The sequence below is a fragment of the Trichechus manatus genome, unplaced genomic scaffold, assembly GCF_000243295.1.
Source record: "Trichechus manatus latirostris isolate Lorelei unplaced genomic scaffold, TriManLat1.0 scaffold00031, whole genome shotgun sequence".
NCBI classification, from domain to species: domain Eukaryota; kingdom Metazoa; phylum Chordata; class Mammalia; order Sirenia; family Trichechidae; genus Trichechus; species Trichechus manatus.
Window position 1 is genome coordinate 7,481,209 of NW_004443967.1, and position 22,679 is coordinate 7,503,887.

A 22,679-nucleotide genomic window follows, 5' to 3' on the forward strand; every position below is an offset into this window, starting at 1 on the left:
TCCATTCAAAGGTGTAGTGCCTTCCACATCCAATGAGCACATCTATAGTGTTTGATTGAGTAGGTCTGCTTGTTTCTTTTCAGTCCAGGGCCCAAAAGTCCATATTATGCTCTCAAAAACAAACGATATGTACATTTTCAAAAAGGCATCTTAAGGAATAGGTGACAGACTGTGTAAGTCAGAGGCTCCTATCGTAAAGACTAAATCGTAAAAACGGCCTCAGCGGTTTGTAACCAGGGATGAATGTAACAGTCACCAGGCAAATTTGTTAACATACACATGCCTGAGCCACAACCCTCGAGACAGTGGTTCTGGGGTATTCTTAAGAAGCCAATCTGTGTCCACCCTGACATTTAGAACAAGACAATTACAGCCCAGAATTCTCTTGTCCAAAGTCACCTGTTGGTTAAAAAAGAAAGGGAAAGAGGACTAAAAATAGTTCTTAAAAGAGGGCCATATATGGACCAATGATTAAAGAGCATCATGAAACAAGAAAAGTCTACTTCACCCCCACCCCAGTCCTAACTCTGGTCCCTCCTGTCACTTAAGATGAGACAACTAGCAGCCCAGAGAGGAAAACTAAATCGCCCAAAGTCACATATGCCCAAAATGACAAAACCAGGAACAAAATCTGCATATATGGCCCCCCAAACCATTGCTCCTCCCATAAATGCTGCCAGACCTGAGAGGTAGTCAGTGTTCCCACTCTGGCTGTACCATTGCACTACTTGTTAATAAGAGAAAATACAGCCAGAGACTATCCTTAGACGCTAGAAGTTTCAGAGCAGCTAGAATGCTCCACGTACGTTTCTCTCTGCTTGTTCTAAAAGAAGAAATGAAGGAAATGAACAAATTCACACGACACCATGGACCAGTGAACTGCCATGATGTAGAGCAGAGTGAAAATGTGAGTACCCATGTTGCCACTGTTTTGAAAGCAATGACTTGTATTACTAGGTACTCCTCAGGTAAATAACAGAAGTTACATGCACACATTTATTTTCTTGGCTAGCTTCTGACTGAATATCTTATGAATTCTAATGTAGTGTCGTTATGCAAACAATCAAGCAAATACCTCCAGCGAGAACACTGCTAATGCACACAAATTAAACAGATTTGTTTATTTATATATTTAATGGTAGCAGGATTCACTCACATCCAAAGAAATACTTTAGAGGGGGGAGACGGGAGCGAGGGGAGAAGAAACACAACCGGCATTACTAATGAAATTTGGTTGAAAATTGCTGTAATCCATTTTCTGATGAAGTGGTTCAGATGCATTTTACCCAACCCAAAATACGTAAGACAGAGAAAAAAAAAATTCTTTAATAATAATGTACTTCTGATGAGACAGAATATAGAAAATTACACACTTGGTAAATTCATCAGCCAGAAGCAATCAGTGGAGCACTGGAGGTCACCTTTAGCACGCCCTCGCTTTGCTTTCACAAATAATCACCTGAAATGTAAGGCTTAAGGCTGACTTTTTCATCTGATTCAAACATGAAACACTCATCACTGTTTTATGCCACGCCAGGTTAGTTTGAGACTTAGTTACCATTTAAACCAAACGCACAGACACTTGGAAAGTCCAGTTTAGCAGACTCCTCTGGGACTATTCTTCCCAGGCAAAAAGCACAAATGCTGAGATACACATATATGCATGCTCTTTTTATCATCAAAATAACCTTTGCAATAAGGCAGATATTTACATAATCATATCCCAGATTCCAAGACCCTACAACACCTTCCTCGTGCTGAGAGCAGACGACTGATTAGAGAACCAGAAAAGCAAAAACAGATAGAAGCCACTGTTTAGAAAACCAAGTTGAAATAAAAAAGCTCAGGTAGAGCTCCCACATCTGAATAGTCTCACCTTTGTTGCCAAAGCTTCAGCGCTTTCTCGACAAGTCTTCTCTATTTCAAGATGGTTCTGCATAAAATTAACTTCCTCTATAACCATGTGAGAAACTAGGAAGGAGGGGGAAAAAAAATCTCAGCATTCAAAGATTAGTCAGCTATTTCAGAAGCCCACGCATCATGTCCCATGATTAAGAATACTTCAATTCTTTAGCTAGCCAGACCTTTAACTGTCATTGAAAGAGTTTTTTTAAGTGTCCTGATAAAACTGTAGCTAACATTTGAACACAGAAAGAAAAAAGAAGACAATGAAGAAACTTTACTGCTATTACACACATTTTAAGAAAGCCACTTAGGAGACTTTTTATAAGTGTCTAAGGGGTCCTACTGCCACACTGGTTAAAGAGCTTGGCTGCTAACCGAAAGGTCGGCAGTTCAAACCCACTAGATGCTCTTCAGGAGAAAGAGGTGGCAGTCTGCTTCCTTGAAGATTTAGTCTTGGACACCCGGTGGGGCAGGTCTACTCTGTTCTATAGCATTGCTACCAGTCGAAATCGACTCAACGGCAATGGGTTTCATTTTTTCTTTTTTAATTGTTATTATCTATGTAGCTGTATACATATCCATAGACATATCTGCTAATTTAAACAAAAGAATCTATCATAAATAAAGAGAAGTGGTAAACATGATTTCCTTTTCTTAGCAGGATACAACACATGGATCTAATAAGGAAAACTAGCTAATTAGAAGTAAAAGAAAAGCAAGTCTTAAATGCATCTCATGGCTGTCATAACGATGTGGCAGCTCAGCTAAGTATTGCCAACAGTACTCCTTATTAGTGACGGTCGTTCCTAGTATTTAATAAACTCAGGGCAGTAAAGCATAGCAAAAAGATTTATGTACTATATGATGATGAAAGCAGATGCTAAGAAATTGCTTCCTGCATCACAGATTGTCAGGAGGATTAGAAGAAACAAAAATTTACTTGAGATTTTACCCATGCTTGAAAAATAGCACTTTTTAGATTTTTGGTATCTGGTTTATATAAACTGAGATTTAAAGGTACCAACTTACTGGGAATTTGAATTATGTTTTGAAGTTCAAGTAAGAAAAATGCCAATTCTTTCCCATCCATATTTCTAGTTAAAAGAAAATATTCAGGATTGCAAAGCTAACTGTAGACATGTATACTTATTGACATGTGTTTGTCTTAAAAAAAAAAAAAAAATTAAAGGACACCCAAACGTGAAAACCAACAAGGTTAGGCAAAAAGCACTGGGCTCACATAACACAAAGAGAGATTACTTTTGCTTCATTTAAGCTTAATTAACCTGCAATTATGATTAAACTCAGGGGAAAAATTTCTCTCCAAATTAAATACAAAAATATATTACTTCCTAAGTCTGTCCAAAGTTCTTATTATGTTAATATTCAAATTCATAAAGCAGCACTAAATGGCCAGAAACATCTCTAACCTTGACATTTTTTCAGGGGTAATAATAATCTGCAGCAAATGCAGGCCAACCAAAAACCACTTAACTAATTAGTAGTTGCAGTCACCGAGAAAAACATGAATCAACACTGTTATTACAAGTGGCACATTTGAGTGGCATCTAATTATGACTTGATGAGCACGATACTTGCATTATCAACATTACTACTGCATCCCATCAGGGCCTAAAAGCTGCTGATGGCATTGACTTCGAGAAACTCCCACTCAATGGTACAGCAGCACCCAACAATCGGCTTGGCAGGGGCCCCCCTCACTAAATGACACGTTAAGCGTAATTACTGGTAGACATTGTAAATAAACAGGATTGGAAGTGAAAATTGTACCAAGTGCATAAGACACAATCTGACACATTGGAAGTGGCAGCCTTAATTGAGAGTTTCTTTGACTGCTCAAGATCATTTCAACTGCATTTCTCAGAGGACAGTGATTATAACTGTGGAGACAGACGGCATAATGGTATCAGCACTGCTGACAGAGCAGTGAATTAAATTGTATCTGCTGTTGTGTGAAAGCCTTGATGAGAGGTACAGATGCCTTAGTGGTCTTATCATTATAACACAATGGTCATGTTGTCATCAACCTTTCTGGCTCCAATTGAAAAGAAATGATTGTGTGTTGAAGCTCCCCCCCTCCCAATGCCCCCCTCCTTCTCTTCTATCTCTTGTTCTGAATAGAACCAATTTTCAGAGAGCTATGAAATCACGCAATAGGCCCTAAAATGCAGCTGCTTGGCATACAAACGGGTCCCCATTAAACTGGAATCACACACAATATGTGTTTATGCCAGAAGAACAAATAGAAGCTGAACACAGGCCAAGTTTATTCACACACACAAAGCCCATGTAGCTCTTCATCAATATAATTGCCTTTTATATTGTAGTTTAAATAATAGGCTCTATTATTTCCTTAAAATCCTAATATTCCTGGCATTTTATCACTATGTTTACAAGGTAGGTTCTTCAAAAACGTGAAGGAAAGAGAAAAGAAACCTATACAATTTTTACAACATCAAATATTACTTTGAATTTTTAGCCTTAACTACTTGACATCTTCTGCCACAATCTGGTATTTCCACTATCATCACAAAAACATAAACACTCTGCATTTTTCAGAGGAATTTGACTTTTTATTCAATAACATTCTTGCTCATGGAAGAATAAGAAAAATCATTCCACAGTAGCAAGGTTTAGGCCTGGCAAAAGGGAAAACAACGTTTATTTTCTAAACGTTTTGTAAAAAGCTGCCATGTAATTTCACTCGATAAACTTAGCTAGGTAGCACTGCCCACACTTTCTCCAATGCTGATATGGTACACTCCACTGGGTAGGAATTTTATGTCTTCCTCAGAAGGGGGAACAATGGAAATGAAACATCGTGCTTTTATTGTTAGTTTAAGAAATTATCCCAATGCTACATCGGTAGCAGAGAAACCAACTTACCAACTTTCTAGGTTTAGAAGGTTAAGAGTATGTTTCAGAGGACACTTACATCTTTAAAAAGCACAATTCCATTTCTAAAACCAAAAGTCATGTCACATGACCCAAAAAAGAAATATTTTTTTATATATGAATTTATTTGCACCTTTCAAAGGATACGAGTTTTGTTTTTAATCTTTAGTTGTTCATTTTATGGGGTCCCTTATGGACCTGAACTTGAGTGAGTCTTATAATATCCATAATCCCTGACCACTATTCCTATAACATTTACATATTTGGATGACTAAAACCCCAAAAATCCCAAACTCATTGCTGCTGAATCGATTTCAACTCATGGCGATCTCATGTGTTTACAGAGTAGAACTGCTCAATGGAATTTTCTTGGCTCTAATCTTCATGGAAGCAAATCACCAGGCCTTTCTTCTGCAGTGCAGCTGGGTGGGTTCAAACAGCCAACCTGCAGGTAAGCGGCCAATCGCAAACTGCTTACACCACTCAGGGACCTATTTGGATAACAAGAGGTTTAACAAAGAAAAAAGACAAGGTTCAAACAAGTGACCCTAATACCGCAATTACGGTTATAAAACAAAACAAATCAAAAAAGGAATTCCTTTCTTTTAGAAATACATATTGAAATATTTACAGATAAAACAATATGATGACTGGAATTAGTTTCAATATAATCTGGGGTGGAGGTGGTCAGTGAGAGTGGGTGTGTCGGTGCAGAGATGAAAGACTGGTCATGAATTGGTGATTGTTAAGCTGGATGATGGGTACATGGGGGTTCACTATTTTAGCAAAGCTTCTTTCCTCTTCTGTGATCCCAAAGCACCCTCACATTCTTGCCATCATAGTACACATCTTGTAGGGTAACTGTTTTTTGTTTTTTAGTATTCTATTGTGTTTTTGGTAAAAGTTCACACAGGAAATTAGGTTCTCATTTAACAATTTCTATGCATGTTGTTCAGCGACATTCATTACATTCTTGTAGGATACCCGTTTTTCACTTATTTCTGTCTTCTGCTAGCTGTGAGCATTAGAGCAAGGTTTTTGTTTTACTTAATGTTTGATTCTCTTGCACCTAGCACAATGCTGGGTCCAAAGTAGGCACTCATTTTTGTGCTTGTCTGAATGATTGCCTAAGTTCATCTGTTAGCGCCCTTCTACGAAAACGTTCCCTGTAGCACAGGACTGCTAAGGAAACCACCACCATCGTCATTTACTGAGCCTGACTATGTGTCCAGTCTTGTGCTAAACCTTTTACGTGTATTGTCTCATAAATCCTCACAATTCCATGAAGTAGGTATTATCATAGCAACTTTGTATTTTCTTAAATATAAAATTTCTTAAATATTTAAATATTTCTTAAATATTCTTAAAATTTCTTAAATATTTCCAGAGAAATAAAGTAACATGTCTCAAATCACGGATTCTAAGCAGTGATGCTGAACCAAACCCATTTCTAGGTAACTCCAATTTTCTGTGTTCCTTTCTAATTCATCATATTTAAAGGTGACACCACCAACGACACTGCTTCCTGAGCAAAACTCCTTTCCATCTAGCCAACTCCCACCAGTATCTAGGTGCGGGGCGTCTCAACAGCGTATGTAGGAAACATACCACAAGTTCTTCGTCAACACCAGATTACTCAGAAAGGTTTCATGTGGTAAGAAAACAGCCATAAAGCTGGTGTGTGTACAGGAAAAGTGGTGTGCCCTAAAAAAAGATCTAAGGTTTTGGCCTGAAAGACAGGAAATGACTTCATTTACTTGTCCTTTACAGGGATGTGTCTTTCTAGAGAATGTGGCTTTGCTATGCGGTGATGTTCTTCATGCAGAAAGACCAGGAGAAAGGCTCAGGAAGAGCTGGGAGAGAATCAAGAATGGCATGGAAATATGGGGAGCACATGCAGAGCTAGGGAGGAGGGCCCTATGGCCTAACAAAGCTTTTCCTGGAGCCTTATTCAGCCGCTCTTCCTACAGATCAAGAACTAGGCCCACTCATACCATACCCATCCCTAATGCCTGCAAGTCGATTCCAACTCATAGCAATCCTAGTAGATAAAAATTACAGGAAGCAGATCTCACATCAGCACAAAAGAACACTTTCCTCCAGAACTGTCCAAATGTGAAGACTGGCATCTACTTAAAGGTGGATGATACAAACTCACTAAAGGCAAATGACAGGAACTCTTTTAACACTGAAGGACAGTTAGACACAGGGTGGTTCCATAGATGAGATGGCAGAAGCAGCAACTAACATTTACTGAGCACTTACTATGCGCCAGGCACTGTGGTAGGCACTTTTTACATGGATCTCATTTAATCCTTGGCCATCCAATGAGGAAGGGCTGTTAATCCCGATTTTAGTAATACAGAAACTTGCTCAGGGCTACATGAATTCACGCCAGAGGTGCTCTTCTCTGGAAATACAGCCTCATTTCCTTCCAAATCTGAAATCCTAACCTCTGTTCCAAAGCTGTGAACCATTTAACTCAGATACAGCTTTTTAACAAATATTTCAGAAGTCTTCTTATTCCCTATTTTCTGCTCTTTTGAGACTGAATAAAGGGTTAGCATTCTGTTCTCCTGCCATTCGAATTTCAATTAAGCAAACTTAGTAAAGATAAAAATTAAGTGACTATGACAATTGAGATTGCTGTACTAACCTTTCAACTGATCCTTTCAGGCTTTAATTAGAGTTGCTCATAAGGAAAAATGTAAATTTTTTAAGCTATCAGAAGTATTGAGAATAAGAGACAAAGAAAAGGAGAAGAGAAATGGTAGATGAAAGCAGAGTTTACATGTTACACCAAAGATAGGTTGATTTGGGGAGAAGTTGCTTCATTTTTGCATAATGCAAGAGGCAAAATCCCTACTACCTACCTGGACCAAAATATCTGATGATAAGTCTAAGCATAAGAACTTGAATTATTCCCATTGCACAAAGGACACCAATTGGCTATGAATAATTCAAGCATATTGGTAGCAGACAAGACTCGGTGTCAACACAAATGTAAGAACATTCCATTAATCCTGCATGAGGGAGGGAGAAAGCCCTATGCAATTGCAATTCATAAATTCACAAATAAGAGGTATTTCTATCGTAGCATACTGACCTCCAAAGATAGGTAGGACCAACAACGTTCCCTTTAATTTTTCTTTGTATAGTCAGATGCTGAAAAATAAACTGGCCTATTGAAATTTAACTATAATGCTGCATTTTTTACGGCTCTTTCCTTCAACAAGGACAAAATGTTCTGTCGTGTAGTTTACCCAGTCAACAGATTATGATATAATCAAACTGCCCGACTGCTACAGCATCTGGAGAATGATGGAGAAAGGCCTTGCTTCCGAGAGAAGGTGCTCTCCCTACTAATAAGGCCTGGCCCTTTTCCCATGACATCCGTCCATCTGATCCTTCTGAGAGCGATCAGCTGTGCTCTATCTTGGGGGATAAAGTAATAACAGATTTATACCACATAAAAAAATCACACAGCAAACATTCAGAAAAGATTTTGGGAAGTTAGCCACCTATAAGCTTTTGTGGGAATATAATTTTCCTCAGCGAGAAGGCAATTTCAGACATTCCAACTCTTAAAAACGTAAAAGTTCTCTGAACCCATAATTCCATTTCTATGCATTAACCTAAGGAACTAATCAGACCACTGTAAAGATAATATATAAGAATACTTGCCATGGCATTATTTATAATAACTAAAAACCAGAAATAATCCGTCTATCATTGAAGGCATATCTGAAGAAATGATGATGGTACTATCATATAATGGAATACTATGGGCGATGATTAAAACTGATGTACATTTTTACTGACAGGCACAGATGACCACAATATACTGTTTACTGGAAAAAGTAGGTTATAAACTAAATGCATTTTTTTCTACATACATATAAACCCACTACCAAACCCACTGCCATCAAGCTGATTCCAACTCATGGTGACCCTCTAGGACAGAGTAGAACTGCCTCCTAGGGTTTCCAAGGCTGTAAATCTTTACAGAGACAGACTGCCACATCTTTCTACCAAAGAACAGCTGGTGGGTTCGAACCACCAACCTTTCAGTTAGCAGCCGAGCACTTTAACCACTGTTGTCCCCACGGCTCCTTAGATACATATATTACTCAGAAAAAAGACCAGGAAGGATATACTACTATAAAATGCTAACTTGTTTTTCTCAAGGAGTCAAGGTAAAAAGTAATTTTTGTTCTCCTCTAACTTTTCTGTGTAGTAAAAAAAATTTTATAACAAGTACAAACTATCTTTTATACACATAAAACAATGCTCATTAGTATTTCTTTAAAAATCACAGTAATGCCAGGCATTTCATGGGCAAACAGGAAGACAACTCTTGCTTTCTTGATCAGATGCCCAAAGCATCAGTCACTAAACATAATCCCAATACACAATTACGTGTGTTACAATAATTCCACTGAAATGCTTACGTACTCTTCTGAAATTCTTCCAGTTTTTTAACAGCTTCATCTCGTTCTTGCCTAATTTTGTCACACTGAAATGAGGAAAAAAAAAAAAAGGAAATGTTAAATTTGTATCATAAATTTTAACTTTGGAAAGGCAAGCAATACCAAGCTTACAAACAACAGCAATTTTCTGAAAACAAAGCAAAATTAAAAACTTAAAAAAATAAAACAAAACAACAGTCACATGGTTAACTGTACTGCTCAACCAGCATGGTATCTGTACCTTTACGTCCAGCGAATTTTCTCGGACCTTCTAAAATAATGATCCCCCTGACTCAGACCGCCCACAAAATGGGTCAGGCTGGGCCAAGGGCCATTTCATAAAGAAGGCATATTCTTGCATTAAAGTTTCCTTGTGGAACTCTATCCTCTGAAAAAATAATCCTGTCTAATACAGTCTCTAGTTCCAATTTACCAGATAAATTGCATTTAGTGTTTTTTTGTTTGTTTTTTGGTGTTTACAATTCTAAACGCCAGCACTCTGGACTCTCAAATAAGCTTTCGCAGACCTTTGCTCTCACCCAATTTGACTACCAGACAGTATAGCACTTGATTTCTATGACAGTGCTGGCCGCCTGTTTCAGGACTGTTGCTCTTGTTTTCTAGAACTTGGCTTCTGTTGGTTTTAACTTCCCCACCATCCCTGCCAGGCCACCACCTCACCCCAAACAATGCACAGTAGAGTCTAAGGCACAAAAAGGAGCCTAATATACTCTTTCTGACTAGACTTAAACTCCTGAGTCATGACTGCAAACGAGATCCATCTGGTATTTCACTTTCAAATTAATTTCATGTTTTGTAATCTGGCATTTCTGATGGTGTAAGATGCCCTATGAAAATCTGTCTTCATCTAACAGTTGGGAGTGTCGCTCCTGACTTAATGCTACTTGTGTCCTTCTATCTGCTTCTCCAAGTACCACCGGGAGGAATTCGAGGATAATTCAGTTCTGACTTATTTCAAATAGAGTTTTCACTGAGACTTTGCATGATGAGAACACTAAACAGAGACGCCTGTTTCAGGTCAATCTCTACTCAGGTCTGAAAAAGGCTACCAGTTAACATCACGTAAAAACCACCAATGCTGCCACCAATTGCTGGTCATCATCAGCTCATGACAGTTTTAGGTAATCTCCACCAGTCGCCCAGAAGACAGACTTTATGTCTATGCTCTCTGCTCATAAGGCCTAGGTAGGCAGGCTTTAGGTCATCACAACACGTAGGTAACTCGTTTCTATAACTCAGCTACGTACTTTCAGGCTAATGCCGTAGTCATCACCAACAGATTCACAGACTGTCTCCCAAACCCAGCTGTGTTCTACCAGGGTCTTCATGTTGCTTTGCTTTCTATTTTCTGCAACCACATTATGACAGAACTGGCAGTCACAGAATTGACCATCTGCTATGGATACTGAAAGGGCTGTGCGTTGGGGGACGGAATCAACACATGCCGCAAACGTGGCTTACTTATCTCAAACCGGAGCTGAACAAAACATGAAGTACGTATGTATTTACTAAGCAGGACTCCAAACACCCACTTATTTTATTTTTTTAGGTGAACCCAGAAAAATATCTTGTAACCTCTCTCTCATTCTCCCGATAGCAAGAAGAAATGTTAGCAAGGATTCTGGGCCTTTTTGGAAGAATGTCCTATCTTTATGCTCCACAGAAGCCCCTCATCCACCCTCCCCTTCCTCTACCCTGCCTACGCAGCTGCACCATTTGTAGAAACTGCTTCTTTCTGTGTTAGAATTGCTCATGAGGACCTTGCAATAGCAACAGATGTGCCTGGGTTCACATCACTTAATTATGATGCCCAGTGATTCTCTCTGGCTCAAGGCTGGGGTAGAACCCAGCAACACAAGTGCTGGCTGGCTGAAGCAAGCTGGATGGTATTACACCTACTCTAGAGTCTCTGTGTTGGCTCTTTATGAAGTGGTGAATTGACTGGAGGATGACCTTGCTGGTTTTGAAAACCCTTAATATTAGAAGCCCTGGCTGTTTTCCAGATCTCCTCCTCGCGCTTCATCCAGGCAGGTACCTGGCTTCTGAAACTAAACCAGCGTATCAATGCACTGGCTGATTGATTTGTGGAGGGAAATCTTTCCACTGTGAACTGGCATCTTCCCTCTTCCCCTCTAAAAAATGGGTAGCTCAGTTCTTTTTTCTCCACATATCATCCAACTACAATTAACACTAAAATGTCTGCTTAGCAGGGCTCAGCAGAAGTACAGATAACTGATGTAGACACCAAGACATCTTTATATTTTACAGAGTGATCTATGAATATTTGGTCGAAAAAACCCCAAAACTAACCTTCTGAATTGTGTCTACTTCCACTAATATAAAATTCATTTTTATCTCCCTGGTACACAGATGCAGTGGCGGGCTGGCAGCCTACTGAAAGGCCAGTTTGGGGTCCAAAAAACATACCTGTACTGCACACACACAACACCAAGAGAGAAGACCATCTGTCTACAGGCAAGTACCTTACAGGTGGTGGAATTACTTCTAAGCAAGTATCTACCATTATCATTGGTCTTCCTATGCCACAGAATGTCTTTTTCCCTCCTTCCAGCATTGAACAAATTATTTATAGAGGACCTACACCTGCCGGGCACTATGTTAGGCAGTGGGGGTAAAGCAATGAGGAACATAACAGACAATGTGCTCACAAACTTATGATCTACTAAGAAAGATCAACGATGAAAGAAGCAATTATAAGGACACTTGCTATAATGAGAAAAATACTGCACTCTTGACATACAGCACAGACTATAACACTAAGTCTGAGGAGGTCAGCTCAACCCCACACCACTTCTACTTTTCTCCAAGTACTTTTCATCCCGTTTACGTCCAGTTACAATATTTTAAAAAATCTAAACATGCACAGCATCAGAACTGGGCGTAATTTACCTGTGTTAGAATCCTTGGTGATGCAATGAGAAAACCATCAAATCATTTTTAATAATAATCGATACTCCTATTTTTCCACCTGGGTAAGTATGGCTGGGACTCAACAGTGCTTTCTGGATTTCTACACACTTCTCCTTAAAGAATACAAGAAATTAAATCATTCCCACTGGGATGGCATTCCTTTCACTCTCTTTCTCTTTTTGGTGTTCTTTCTTCCAATTCAAAGTCCTTTCCCTTCAATTTTCAGGGGTGATAAAGAAGTAGTAGCTGCCCCCCAAAGCTGTCTTGCAGCATTCTCCAAATTCTAGGTATTGTGTGTTAGATGAAAACACATGTCATCCGAACAGAGATCCTTGCTCTTTGTTTCTGGATAGATTGCTGTTAATAAGAGACTCATTTTCACTTTCAAACTGCTAAGTAATTACTTTTTCTCTGGCACAACCACTTGCCACTCTCTGTCTCAAAGAAACGGCATGTATGTGGATGTATTATGCATGAACAGTTAGCATAATGGATGCATGTCTTGTTCTTCAAAGTGGCTTCTTTATGAATTTCTTTTAAATAAAATACTTTGGGACCTTCACCTCTGAAAATTACACAAGGAGAAGAAATTTTAACAATAGACAAAATAAGCCAAGATGCAAACAATATCATATATCTTGCTTCTTGAAACCGAAGTCTTGGAAAGGGTCTGCCTCGTTCCCTTTTCATTCATTGTTCCTGGCAACCTGACAGTGCTTCCTGATGGATGCACCGTTACAGCCGCTCACCCAAACGACTTCTAATCAGCCACTTAAACACTGATTCATTTCAAAACTCAATCTCAGAATATAATATTAAACGTAAATACTTATTACCTGAAGGCAGACACTCTTCTATTATACAGATTTCCTTCTGTTTTTAATGCATACCACACACATACACACACACACCCTGCTGCTCTGAGAAATGGGAAAGCTATTCCACTCAACATTCAATGAGTCTTTTCCCTCCCATATAGGGAAATAAACCCCAAACAATTATGACAAAGGTCCTGGGTGAGTCCTAAGAGAATGCCCTCAAGTGTTGACACGCATTTGGCTGATTTCAAAATAGACAGTACTCTATTTTTCCATACCACAGGGATACAGACTCAGAAGGCTTGTTGACTTCAGTGTGATAGAGTCTTCCATTTTAACATACTGTTCATAATGCCATTTAGCAACCAGGCAACAATAAATAAATAAAATAACAGAAAGTAGCACTCTTTCGATAATCCCCACTTATCCTGATGTCAGTTTTCAAAGAAAAAAAAACAAACCCTCAAGTATTTACATTTTAATCCAATGGACACCGTTTACTTGCACCCTATTCAATATTTTGATAATAATAAATTTTGGTTTAAAATGTGATAGGTGCATAAGAAATGGGCGGATGTTTTTATTAAAAAGAGACCAAACCAAACCTGTTGCCATCAAGTTGATTCCGACTCATAGCAACCCTATAGGAGAGAGCTGAACTGCCCCACAGGCTTCCCAAGGCTGTAATTTTTATGGAAGCTGACTGCCACATTTTTCTCCCACTATTAAAAAGAAGCAAGCAGCTAATTCTGCTTGTGAGAGAATCAGAGAAAACTATGAAAGAAAAAAAAAAAGTGACATTTAAGCCAGGCAATGAAGGTTATAAAGAGTTTGCCTCATGGAAAAGAGTGGGAACCGTGTCTTTTTGTCCTTTTCCACTTCATCCCCAGCTCTAGGCACTCATTCACAATGTATCACCGTCATTTGTTAACTTGCCTGTGTCCCTCATTAGAGTGGGCTTTCCCGGAGTAGGACCTTCATATATTTTTCTCTATACTCCTGGTACTCAGAAGGCATTCAACAAAAAGTTTTCCCTTCAAAATAGTTTTCCTTATAAACTTAAACAGACTCTGATTCCATCCTCAAAGTCACTGATTAAAAACCACAAAATGGTTAACATTCCATTTTTGTTAAAAAGGGAGAACTGCAAAGGAAAAGATCAATTTAAAAAATGGCCTACACCCCACCCCCAAAAATATCTCCTACCCATCGAGCCCTAGAATGCATTATATATATATATATAAATAAATTATATATTTTAAAAAAAAGAAAAAAAACCTGTTGCCATCGAGTCAATTCTGACTCATTGTGACCCTAGAGGACTGGGTAGAACTGCCCCATAAGGTTTCCAAGGAGCACCTGGTGGATTTGAACTGCCAACCTTTTGGTTAGTAGCCACAGCACTTAACTACTACGCCACCGGGGTATGTATACGTATCCAAAAAAAACCAAACCTACTGCCGTCGAGTCGAATCCAATTCAAGCGACCCTATAGATAGACACAGATGCATAAGGAGCCCTGAAGGCGGAATGGTTAAGCATTCAGTGGCTAACCAAAAAGTCGGTGGTTCAAACCTACCAGCAGCTCCACAGGAGAAAGGACCTGGACATCTGCTCCCATAAAGATTACAGCCTAAGAAACCCTATAGGGTAGTTCTACTCTGTCCTTTAGGGTCGCTATGAGTTGGAATCAACTTGATGGCACACAACAACAACAACACACACACACACACACACACACATACACACACACACGTATATAAACAATACACATACGAATTTTTCTGACATAAGATGGACTTTATAGTTAACTTTCAGTTCTTAAATACAAACTGATGTATACAAAAGATAAATAATTCAGAAAAGTATATCCCTCTTAACCGACGCCATCCAGTTGATTCTGACTCATAGCAACCCTACAGGACAGAGCAGAACTGCCCCCATGGGGTTTCCAAGCTTTAAATCTTTACAGAAGCAGACTGCCATATCTTTCTCCCGTGGAATAGCCGATGAGTTCGAACTGCCAACCTTTCAGATAACAGCCAAGCACTTAACCACTGCGCCACCAGGGTTCCCTAGAAAAGTAGAGTCTGATAATTTGCTATGAAAAATTCATGAGCTAACAAAAAATAACTGAGAATAAAGCCAGGGCCTCTGTGGGGAAAAAGAGAACTGATAAGCTCCCATAAATCTACCTCTTCAAAACGAACATTTGTGGTCAAAAGACCCATATTTGAATCTACACTCTGCCACTAACTATCTGTACAACCTGGGGAAAGTCATTTAAGCCCCGTGGGCCTGTTCCCTTATCTGTGAAATATGGCTGACACCGGGCTGTTGGGACAGCACATGCCCATAGTCACTTCATAATAACTAGCGTCTTACACAACCACCTGCCCTGGAGAGCAGCAAGCTGAGATTCCAAACAGGGCAGAGACTGATCTACCCAGAGCAATCCATCCACCGCCTCTCCCACTGATAAGGTTCACCGCCTGGCAACAAAGATAGTTAGACTCCATGAGGACATGTGGAAGTAAGAAATATCTTGAATGTATTTTTTTGCTCCCTCCATTTGTATAAAATTTTCCCACATCAAAGTAACTGTGGCAAAAAGAGTCTTACTTTAGATTTCCAGCCCTGGTGAATTTCACCAAACTGTCTTGGCACCACGTGGCAAGGACGGCCACGCGCATGTGCTGATGTAGACTGGGACACAGCTCACCCAGCCAGGCACGAGAAAGCACTTCGCCAGTGAAAACTGGGCCTCCATTTACCACCCCCAGAACGAAAGCTGCTCTTACACACTCTATGCTGTATAAAAGGCTCTTATTATACACTTCCCTCCTTTGTAATACAGCCCCCCTTCTGGGGAAAAATCTGCAGTAATAAGCTTGTTAGTTCTTTTAACAGAAGATAAACAGAATGCCGTGAACTTAAAAAAAAAAAACACTCTATTTGGTTTTACCCAATCACACAGCATTCCATATTGCTTTCACTTCTTTTCTTCCCATTTCTGTTAATAGTTATTTTTAAAGAATTAGAACAGAAGCAGATAAATAAGGCATATGACTGTTGCAAAAGTATTAAGCCATACTCTATCTGGAGAAACATGTAAACAGTTAATGGGCTGAGGTAATTTATAATCTTTCTTTTACCAAATGCATTTTACCTATAATTCCATTTTTAAAACAGATCGTTCACTTAAAAAGTCACTACAGAAAGACTCTCTCAGCTAAATGATCATCATCACCACCAATAATGGGTATTTACAGAGCACCTACTATGTATAGGGCACTCCCTAGGTCTACAAGTTAGTACAGATTAAAGGAGAAAAAAGAACACAAAAAATTTTACTCTTTTTATTATGTTATTCCTTTTCTTCTATATACTTCTTTCTCCATCATATAAAGATACGCTTGTTTGCTTTCCCTTCTCACATCTTCTAGGCTAAGTCAAAGAGTTTTCTTGAATTAACCCCTCCAACTTGCTTTGCTCTTCCCCTCTTAGTCTAAGAACTGCTATGGAAGAGACGCAATTGGCTAATAACTTCTCAGCCTCTTTCTCCTTCTGAGAGCTGGAAGATGGTAGAGTATTTTAAGGAAAGAGGCCCAAGCTATCAGGCCTAAACATTGCTCATTAGTTTTATTTTGATTACGGGCCTTAAGGACCCAGGATCCAACCACAACCTCCCACCCTGTTCACATTCTCAGGGTGTATGTGATTTTTGGTGGTTATGGACTTAGAAACGTCAAAGTATTTTCTATGACATTCTAGATGCATACAACAACCACCTTCTACCATGGATATTCCCATCACCTCCACCTACCATTCCCTGAATCCCCTCATGAAGGGAAGGGCGGACACTCAAGATTTCACAGAACACCAAGGATCTATTTACAACAGAGCAAAGAAGCCTTACAAACTAGCTGAGAAACAGTGATCTAAAGAGCCACTATACTCTGCTTTGAACTAGAAGAGTTACCACACATATCACCAGCCATACCACAGCCACCTAAGTGACAAATTAACATGTGTCCAAAAGCAAAATGACTCTTAAGAATCAAATAAATACAACAAATATGCCACCAGTTTTATAAATATTTAGCTCACTGATAATTTTCATTACAGCTCTTACTCTGAAATTTTAAAGATGAGGCTTCATAATTTACAGCAGTGATGATCACCTTCTTCTTTAATAACCACCAGCAGCCCTGGTGGCACAGTGGTTAAGCGCTCGGCTGTTAACCAAAAGGTTAGCAGTTCGAACCTGCCAGCAGCTTAACAGGAGAGAGATGTGGCAGTCTGCTTCTGTAAAGATTTATAGCTTTGGAAACCGTATGTGGCAGTTCTATCTGTCACACAGGGCTACTATGAGTCAAAATCGACTCAAGAGAACCTAACAACGACAACACTTTTTTCCATCTTAAAATAAAAAAATAAACCAGCTGCCAGTGAGTCAATTCTGACTCATGGCAACACTGTGTGTCTCAGAGTAGAACTGTGCTCCACAGGGTTTTCAATGGCTGTGACCTTTCAGAAATCTATCGCCAGGGCCTTCTTCCGAGGCGCCTTTGGGTGGATTCAAACCATCAACCTTTCGGTTAGCAGCCAAGTGCTTAACTATTTGTGCCACCCAGGGACTCCTTTTTTCAACTTAGGATCCCTATATTTATAGCCCTTCCATTTGTGCCCTCCCTGAATTTGCAGGGGGTAAAAAAAGAAAATACACACACACATATATAAACACACAAACATTCACAAAGCTTAAATGAACATTTTCAGAGGCAAAAAAACATACAATCTGTAAAGGAAGTAGAATTCAATTATTTAGCAGCTGAAAAACAAAAGAACCAGAGTCCCTGAAAACATTAACTTCCAGTATATTACTCATAGAGACAGAGGAAGCAAACATACAAAAGATTTATGGAGGCATGTGGGCTAAACACCAGTGACTAAACAGAGATCTCTCTAGAATCCAGCGTCTAAGTCCTAAGGCTAAATGTCGCAGGCCTTCAATTCCATCACCAGAATACCAAATCTGACTGTGAGGAAAAAAGTACAATTCTTGGGGACTTGAGTTGCTTGGCCTGGTGCCTTGTGCATTTAGCCATGTGGTTAATCTCTCAGAGCTGTGCCACTGTGGTCTGCCTCCTATTCTTTACCATCTGGAACCTGGGGTTGATACTAGCTTGAACCACACATGCAAGAGAAAACGGGGGGAAAAAAACCCTCATTCACATTTCATTGAAATTGGTGGCAGAACAATGCACTGTGCCGGCTAGGCTTTTACACATATAAGAAATGAAAAAAAGGGTAAAGTACAAACCTTCTCCTTTGTTTTCTGGTTCTCTGCTCTAAGGTCTTCATATTCGCCTATTGCTAAAAGAAAAGGGAAAGCAACATTATAACATTATCGAAAGTTTACTGTAGGAAAACCTCAGAACCCTACCAACCCCTATTGTCTACTGACTAGACTGGGAGTAGAGTAGAGAAGAGGCCACAAGGGAAGGGCTTCTGCTTTTAAGAGTGAGGAAGAAAAAGATCATAGCAGATATGAGCCCACTAAGCTGAATTCCAGCTCTTCCTAGGTCATTAGGGAGACCTAGGACTCAGGATAAGTAATCTATGACATGTCACTTCTCCTGTTCAATGCTCAGCACTTGGTCCTCTAAAAAGAGACAGGTGAGTGTTCCCCGACATTCCTTCCAGCACTATTGCCCTGTGGTGCTACAAAGGTTTATTTTGAAAACCAGCCATCAGAAAATAAAGTAGGCTTACTCAGCCACCTCACTGTTACACGTTTGCTTTATCCACAGAGCAACAAGTGTATGCTCTGAGCATTCAGCTCAGAACAACTATTTTCAGGCACTTCAAGATCATCATTCACCAAGCCATGACCAGTGACCTGCCAGACTCATTCCACTAAGTTGGGTAAGTATGTGAATTGTTTTGGAAATATTTTCAACTATGTGCAAAAAAAATCCAGCAGTTTTCTACTTAAAAATCTCTATTACAAGAAAAGTAACCGAAACCCCCACATTCACTTTTGAGCTAAAGCACGGTTTTTAGATCTCCTCACAGTTGAGAAGGAGAAATTTTCCGTAACTTAGGTGGGAAGGAGGAGAATGATCTAGGATTACCGATGGAGCGGACCATCGCAGGTAAGCCTAGCAGGACTGCTGCCTACTCTCTGGCCCAGTACCTTGACTGGCACCAGAGAGCCAATGAATCATCATGTTGGATTTTCATAACTTTATTTATTTAAATTTAGGCGGGATTCATCCACAAAAAGCTCAGATTTTCTAAAAAAGAAAAACAGTGCTTCTTGTTCCTATAATAAACTGAAAATAGACATAAAAAATCTGAAACCAGTAGCCATATACATATGTCACGGATTGAATTGTGTCCCCCCAAAAATGTGTGTATCAATTTGGCTAGGCCATGATTCCCAGGGTTGTGTGCTTGTCCTCTATTTTGGGATTGAGGGCCAAGAGGCCACAGGAAGCAGAAGCTGAAGAGACAAGGAACACAAGAGCCAAGCTGCCTCAGTCTCAAAAGGTGTGGCCATGACCTCAGGGGTTTCAGAGGGTGGAGCCATGGCCTCTGGTGTTTCTAAGGGTGGAGTTGTCACTCCGATGGAGTAGGAGAATGGTGCGCCTAAAGCCGAGGGAGCAGAGTTGCTGTCCCAGTGGGCCTGGAAGGCGAAGCTGAAGCCCAGGGCCAAAGGGCCTCCACTCAGAATCCAGAGACTGCGGCCAATACCTAGAGTCTGGAGGGCAGGGCTATTGTGTAAACTGTCTCAGAGAACAGTTTTATTTTCAAAGCCTTTAATGTGTTCTGCTGACTTGCTTGGTGCCTGTTATCACTTCTTTTCCTCTAGTTTCTCCCATTTGTAATGAAATGTCTAGCTTGTGCCTGTACTGCCATTGTACCTTTGGAAGCAGATAGCTTATATTCTAGATTTCACAGATAAAGAGGAATTTTTAGATTTTGGACTTGGAGTTAAGACTTTTGCTATGATATTATGAGATGAATACGTTTTGCATTGTGCAAGGATGTGATTTTTTGGGGGCCAAAGGGTGGAATGTCATGGATTGAACTGTGTCCCCCCAAAAATGTGTGTATCAATTTGGCTAGGCCATGATTCCCAGGGTTGTGTGGTTGTCTTCCATTTTGTGATTGTAATTTTACGTTAAAGAGGATTAGAGTGGAATTGTAACACCACCCTTACTCAGGTCACATCCCTAATCCAATGTAAAGGGAGTTTCCTTGGGGTGTGGCCTGCACCACCTTTTATCTCTTGTAAGAGATAAAAGGAAAGGGAAGCAAGCAGAGAATTGGGGACATCATACCACCAAGAAAGAAGCAACGGGAACAGAGTGCATCCTTTGGACCCAAGGTTCCTGTGAAGAGAAGCTCCTAGTCCGGGGGAAGACTGATGATGACGAGGACCTTCCTCCAGAGCCGGCAGAGACAGAAAGCCTTCCCCTGGAGCTGACACCCTGAATTTGGACTTCTAGCCCACTGGACTGTGAGAAAATAAACTTCTCTTTGCTAAAACCATCCACCTGTAGTATTTCTGTTGGAGCAGCACTAGATGACTAAGACAACATATATTCTAGAAATATATGATTCTAACCACTGAAATCGAGAACACCCCAGAAATAGACAATTAACATGGTAAAGTACATGTCTGGTTTCCTCCAATACTGAGTCAAAGAATTCAGAATAGCTACTGTGATGGTAAGACCAAAATCTTAAAATCCACTACAAATTAACAAGTATTTTTGGAATTCTACCACCAGTGCCCAGAAGTTGCATTCGCACCCCATGACCATTTAAATAAGAATTAATGGATCATTTTTATTGAAGCCACATTCCAAAGGAATCCTTTAAAATCAGACAGCTCATAAAATAGCTGAGTGTAGACATGTAAAGATACAGCACTTTTGAAAATAATTACATCTTCAATGGAAAAGATTTCATTGGCAACAAATAAAGCCCTCTGCACACCAGCTCCTCACCAGCACCCCCTCCAGCCCCCCACCCCAACCACTGAGTAAGAGAGATTGTCTTTGATTGAAAAAAAAATCACCAAAATGTCCCCCTCCCGCTTTTAAACAGAAAGAAACAAGCAGTAAGAGATCCTGAAGACACGCACTGAAACCATTGGAGCGGTCAGCGGTTCCGAATCTTACTACGATATCTGATGCTGTTTCAAAAAACAAATACATAAACATTTTATTGAAAGACTAACAACAAACGGAGTGATTTAACACTCTATTCTTGGTGACCTACTTTACAGACAGAAAAAAATAAACAATCAAGGCTTATAAAACCATGATGTCATATTGACATTAAGGTTTTTTTTTTTTTTCCCCTATTTAAAATATCAGATAACAGCTTTGAAGGGCTTTTTTTTTTTTTAAACATAAATACTATTCTTCTATTATATTGCCGGTAGAATCCAGATGAAATATTGTAAACTCCTGATTACCAGGTGTTTATGAAAAGCATTAATTAAGAACCCTTCACCTTTCATATCTTAATGGAACCCACAGAAAATACGCTTTCTTGTGATTATATGCAACTTTAAAATAAATAAATAAATAAAGCCAGGTACAGGGAAAGGAGAAAGAAGTATAGAAGAATTCAACCTCTTGGTAGCCGGAAGGGGCTATTTAGGGGTTGGGCATAAAAGGAAAGAAAGGGGGTGGAAGATTTACTTAGATTTTTATTTCTTTGAAATTAAAAAACCAAACTCACTGCCCTAAACATTAATTTAAAATATATACATATATATCATAGTGAATACTTATATAACCCCATCCTCAGTAAAACTGGCAAAAACTGATGTGACCTATTTATTTGGCTACTTTTTGTGGGGGGGCGGGAAGAATGCTAAAGAGCCACAGAGAAAGAATTCTTATTGCTTCAGAACTGGCTCACAATTAAAAAAAAAAAACAAAACAGTGAGCTTGCACAGCTCAAATGATTTGAGAAGAGAGATCCTCCAAGCCCTAAATTAACCAATGCTAAAGGAAAGGTGAATTAGCCAATTCTCTGCCACATGAAAGATAGCCACACCTTGAGAAGACTTCATCTCTCAGGTTTACAAGTATATGTTTCCCTGCACTGTCAGGCCACATGGCACAGTAATTAAAAAGTGCAGCCTAAGAGTGGTTAAGAGCTATGGCTGCAAACCAAAAGCTCAGCAGTTCAAATCCACTAGCCACCCCTTGGAAACCCTATGGGGTAGTTCTGGTCTGTCCTATAGGATCTCTATGAGTCGGAATCGTCTTGACCGCAACGGAAGTAGCAGCAATAAGCCCAGTCCCAGCACTTACTGGCTAGGGCCTTTGGGTAAATTAGTTAATCTGTTTCCTCATCTGGAAAATAGGAGTAATAACTATACATCTCTGTCTCAGTCATCTAGTGCTGCTATAACAGAAATACCACAAGTGGATGGTTTTAACGAAGAGAAGTTTATTTCCTCACAGTCAAAGTAGGCTGAAAGTCCAAATTCAGGGAGTCAGCTCCAGGGGAAGGCTTCTTCTCTCTGTCAGCCTTCTTCTCTTCGGTGTTCCCCCGGACTAGGAGCTTCTCTGCTCAGAGACCC

General features: G+C 39.7%; 1 protein-coding gene across 3 annotated transcripts in view; it reads right to left on the reverse strand.

The window, feature by feature from the left end:
• SHTN1 (shootin 1) overlaps window positions 1-22,679 on the reverse strand; it is a 99,067-nt gene that overhangs the window by 62,393 nt on the left and 13,995 nt on the right. For 2 of the 3 annotated variants that reach the window (XM_004374878.3, XM_023729986.1), the window contains exons 2-4: window positions 18,387-18,439; window positions 9,277-9,337; window positions 1,877-1,971 (exon numbers count right to left, since the gene is read on the reverse strand). In XM_004374878.3, coding sequence (XP_004374935.2) covers window positions 1,877-1,971; window positions 9,277-9,337; window positions 18,387-18,439 — 209 coding nt within the window. Of the gene's footprint in view, window positions 1-1,876; window positions 5,313-9,276; window positions 9,338-18,386; window positions 18,440-22,679 lie in introns of those variants that run through there. The other variant, XM_023729984.1, reaches the window with a different exon arrangement.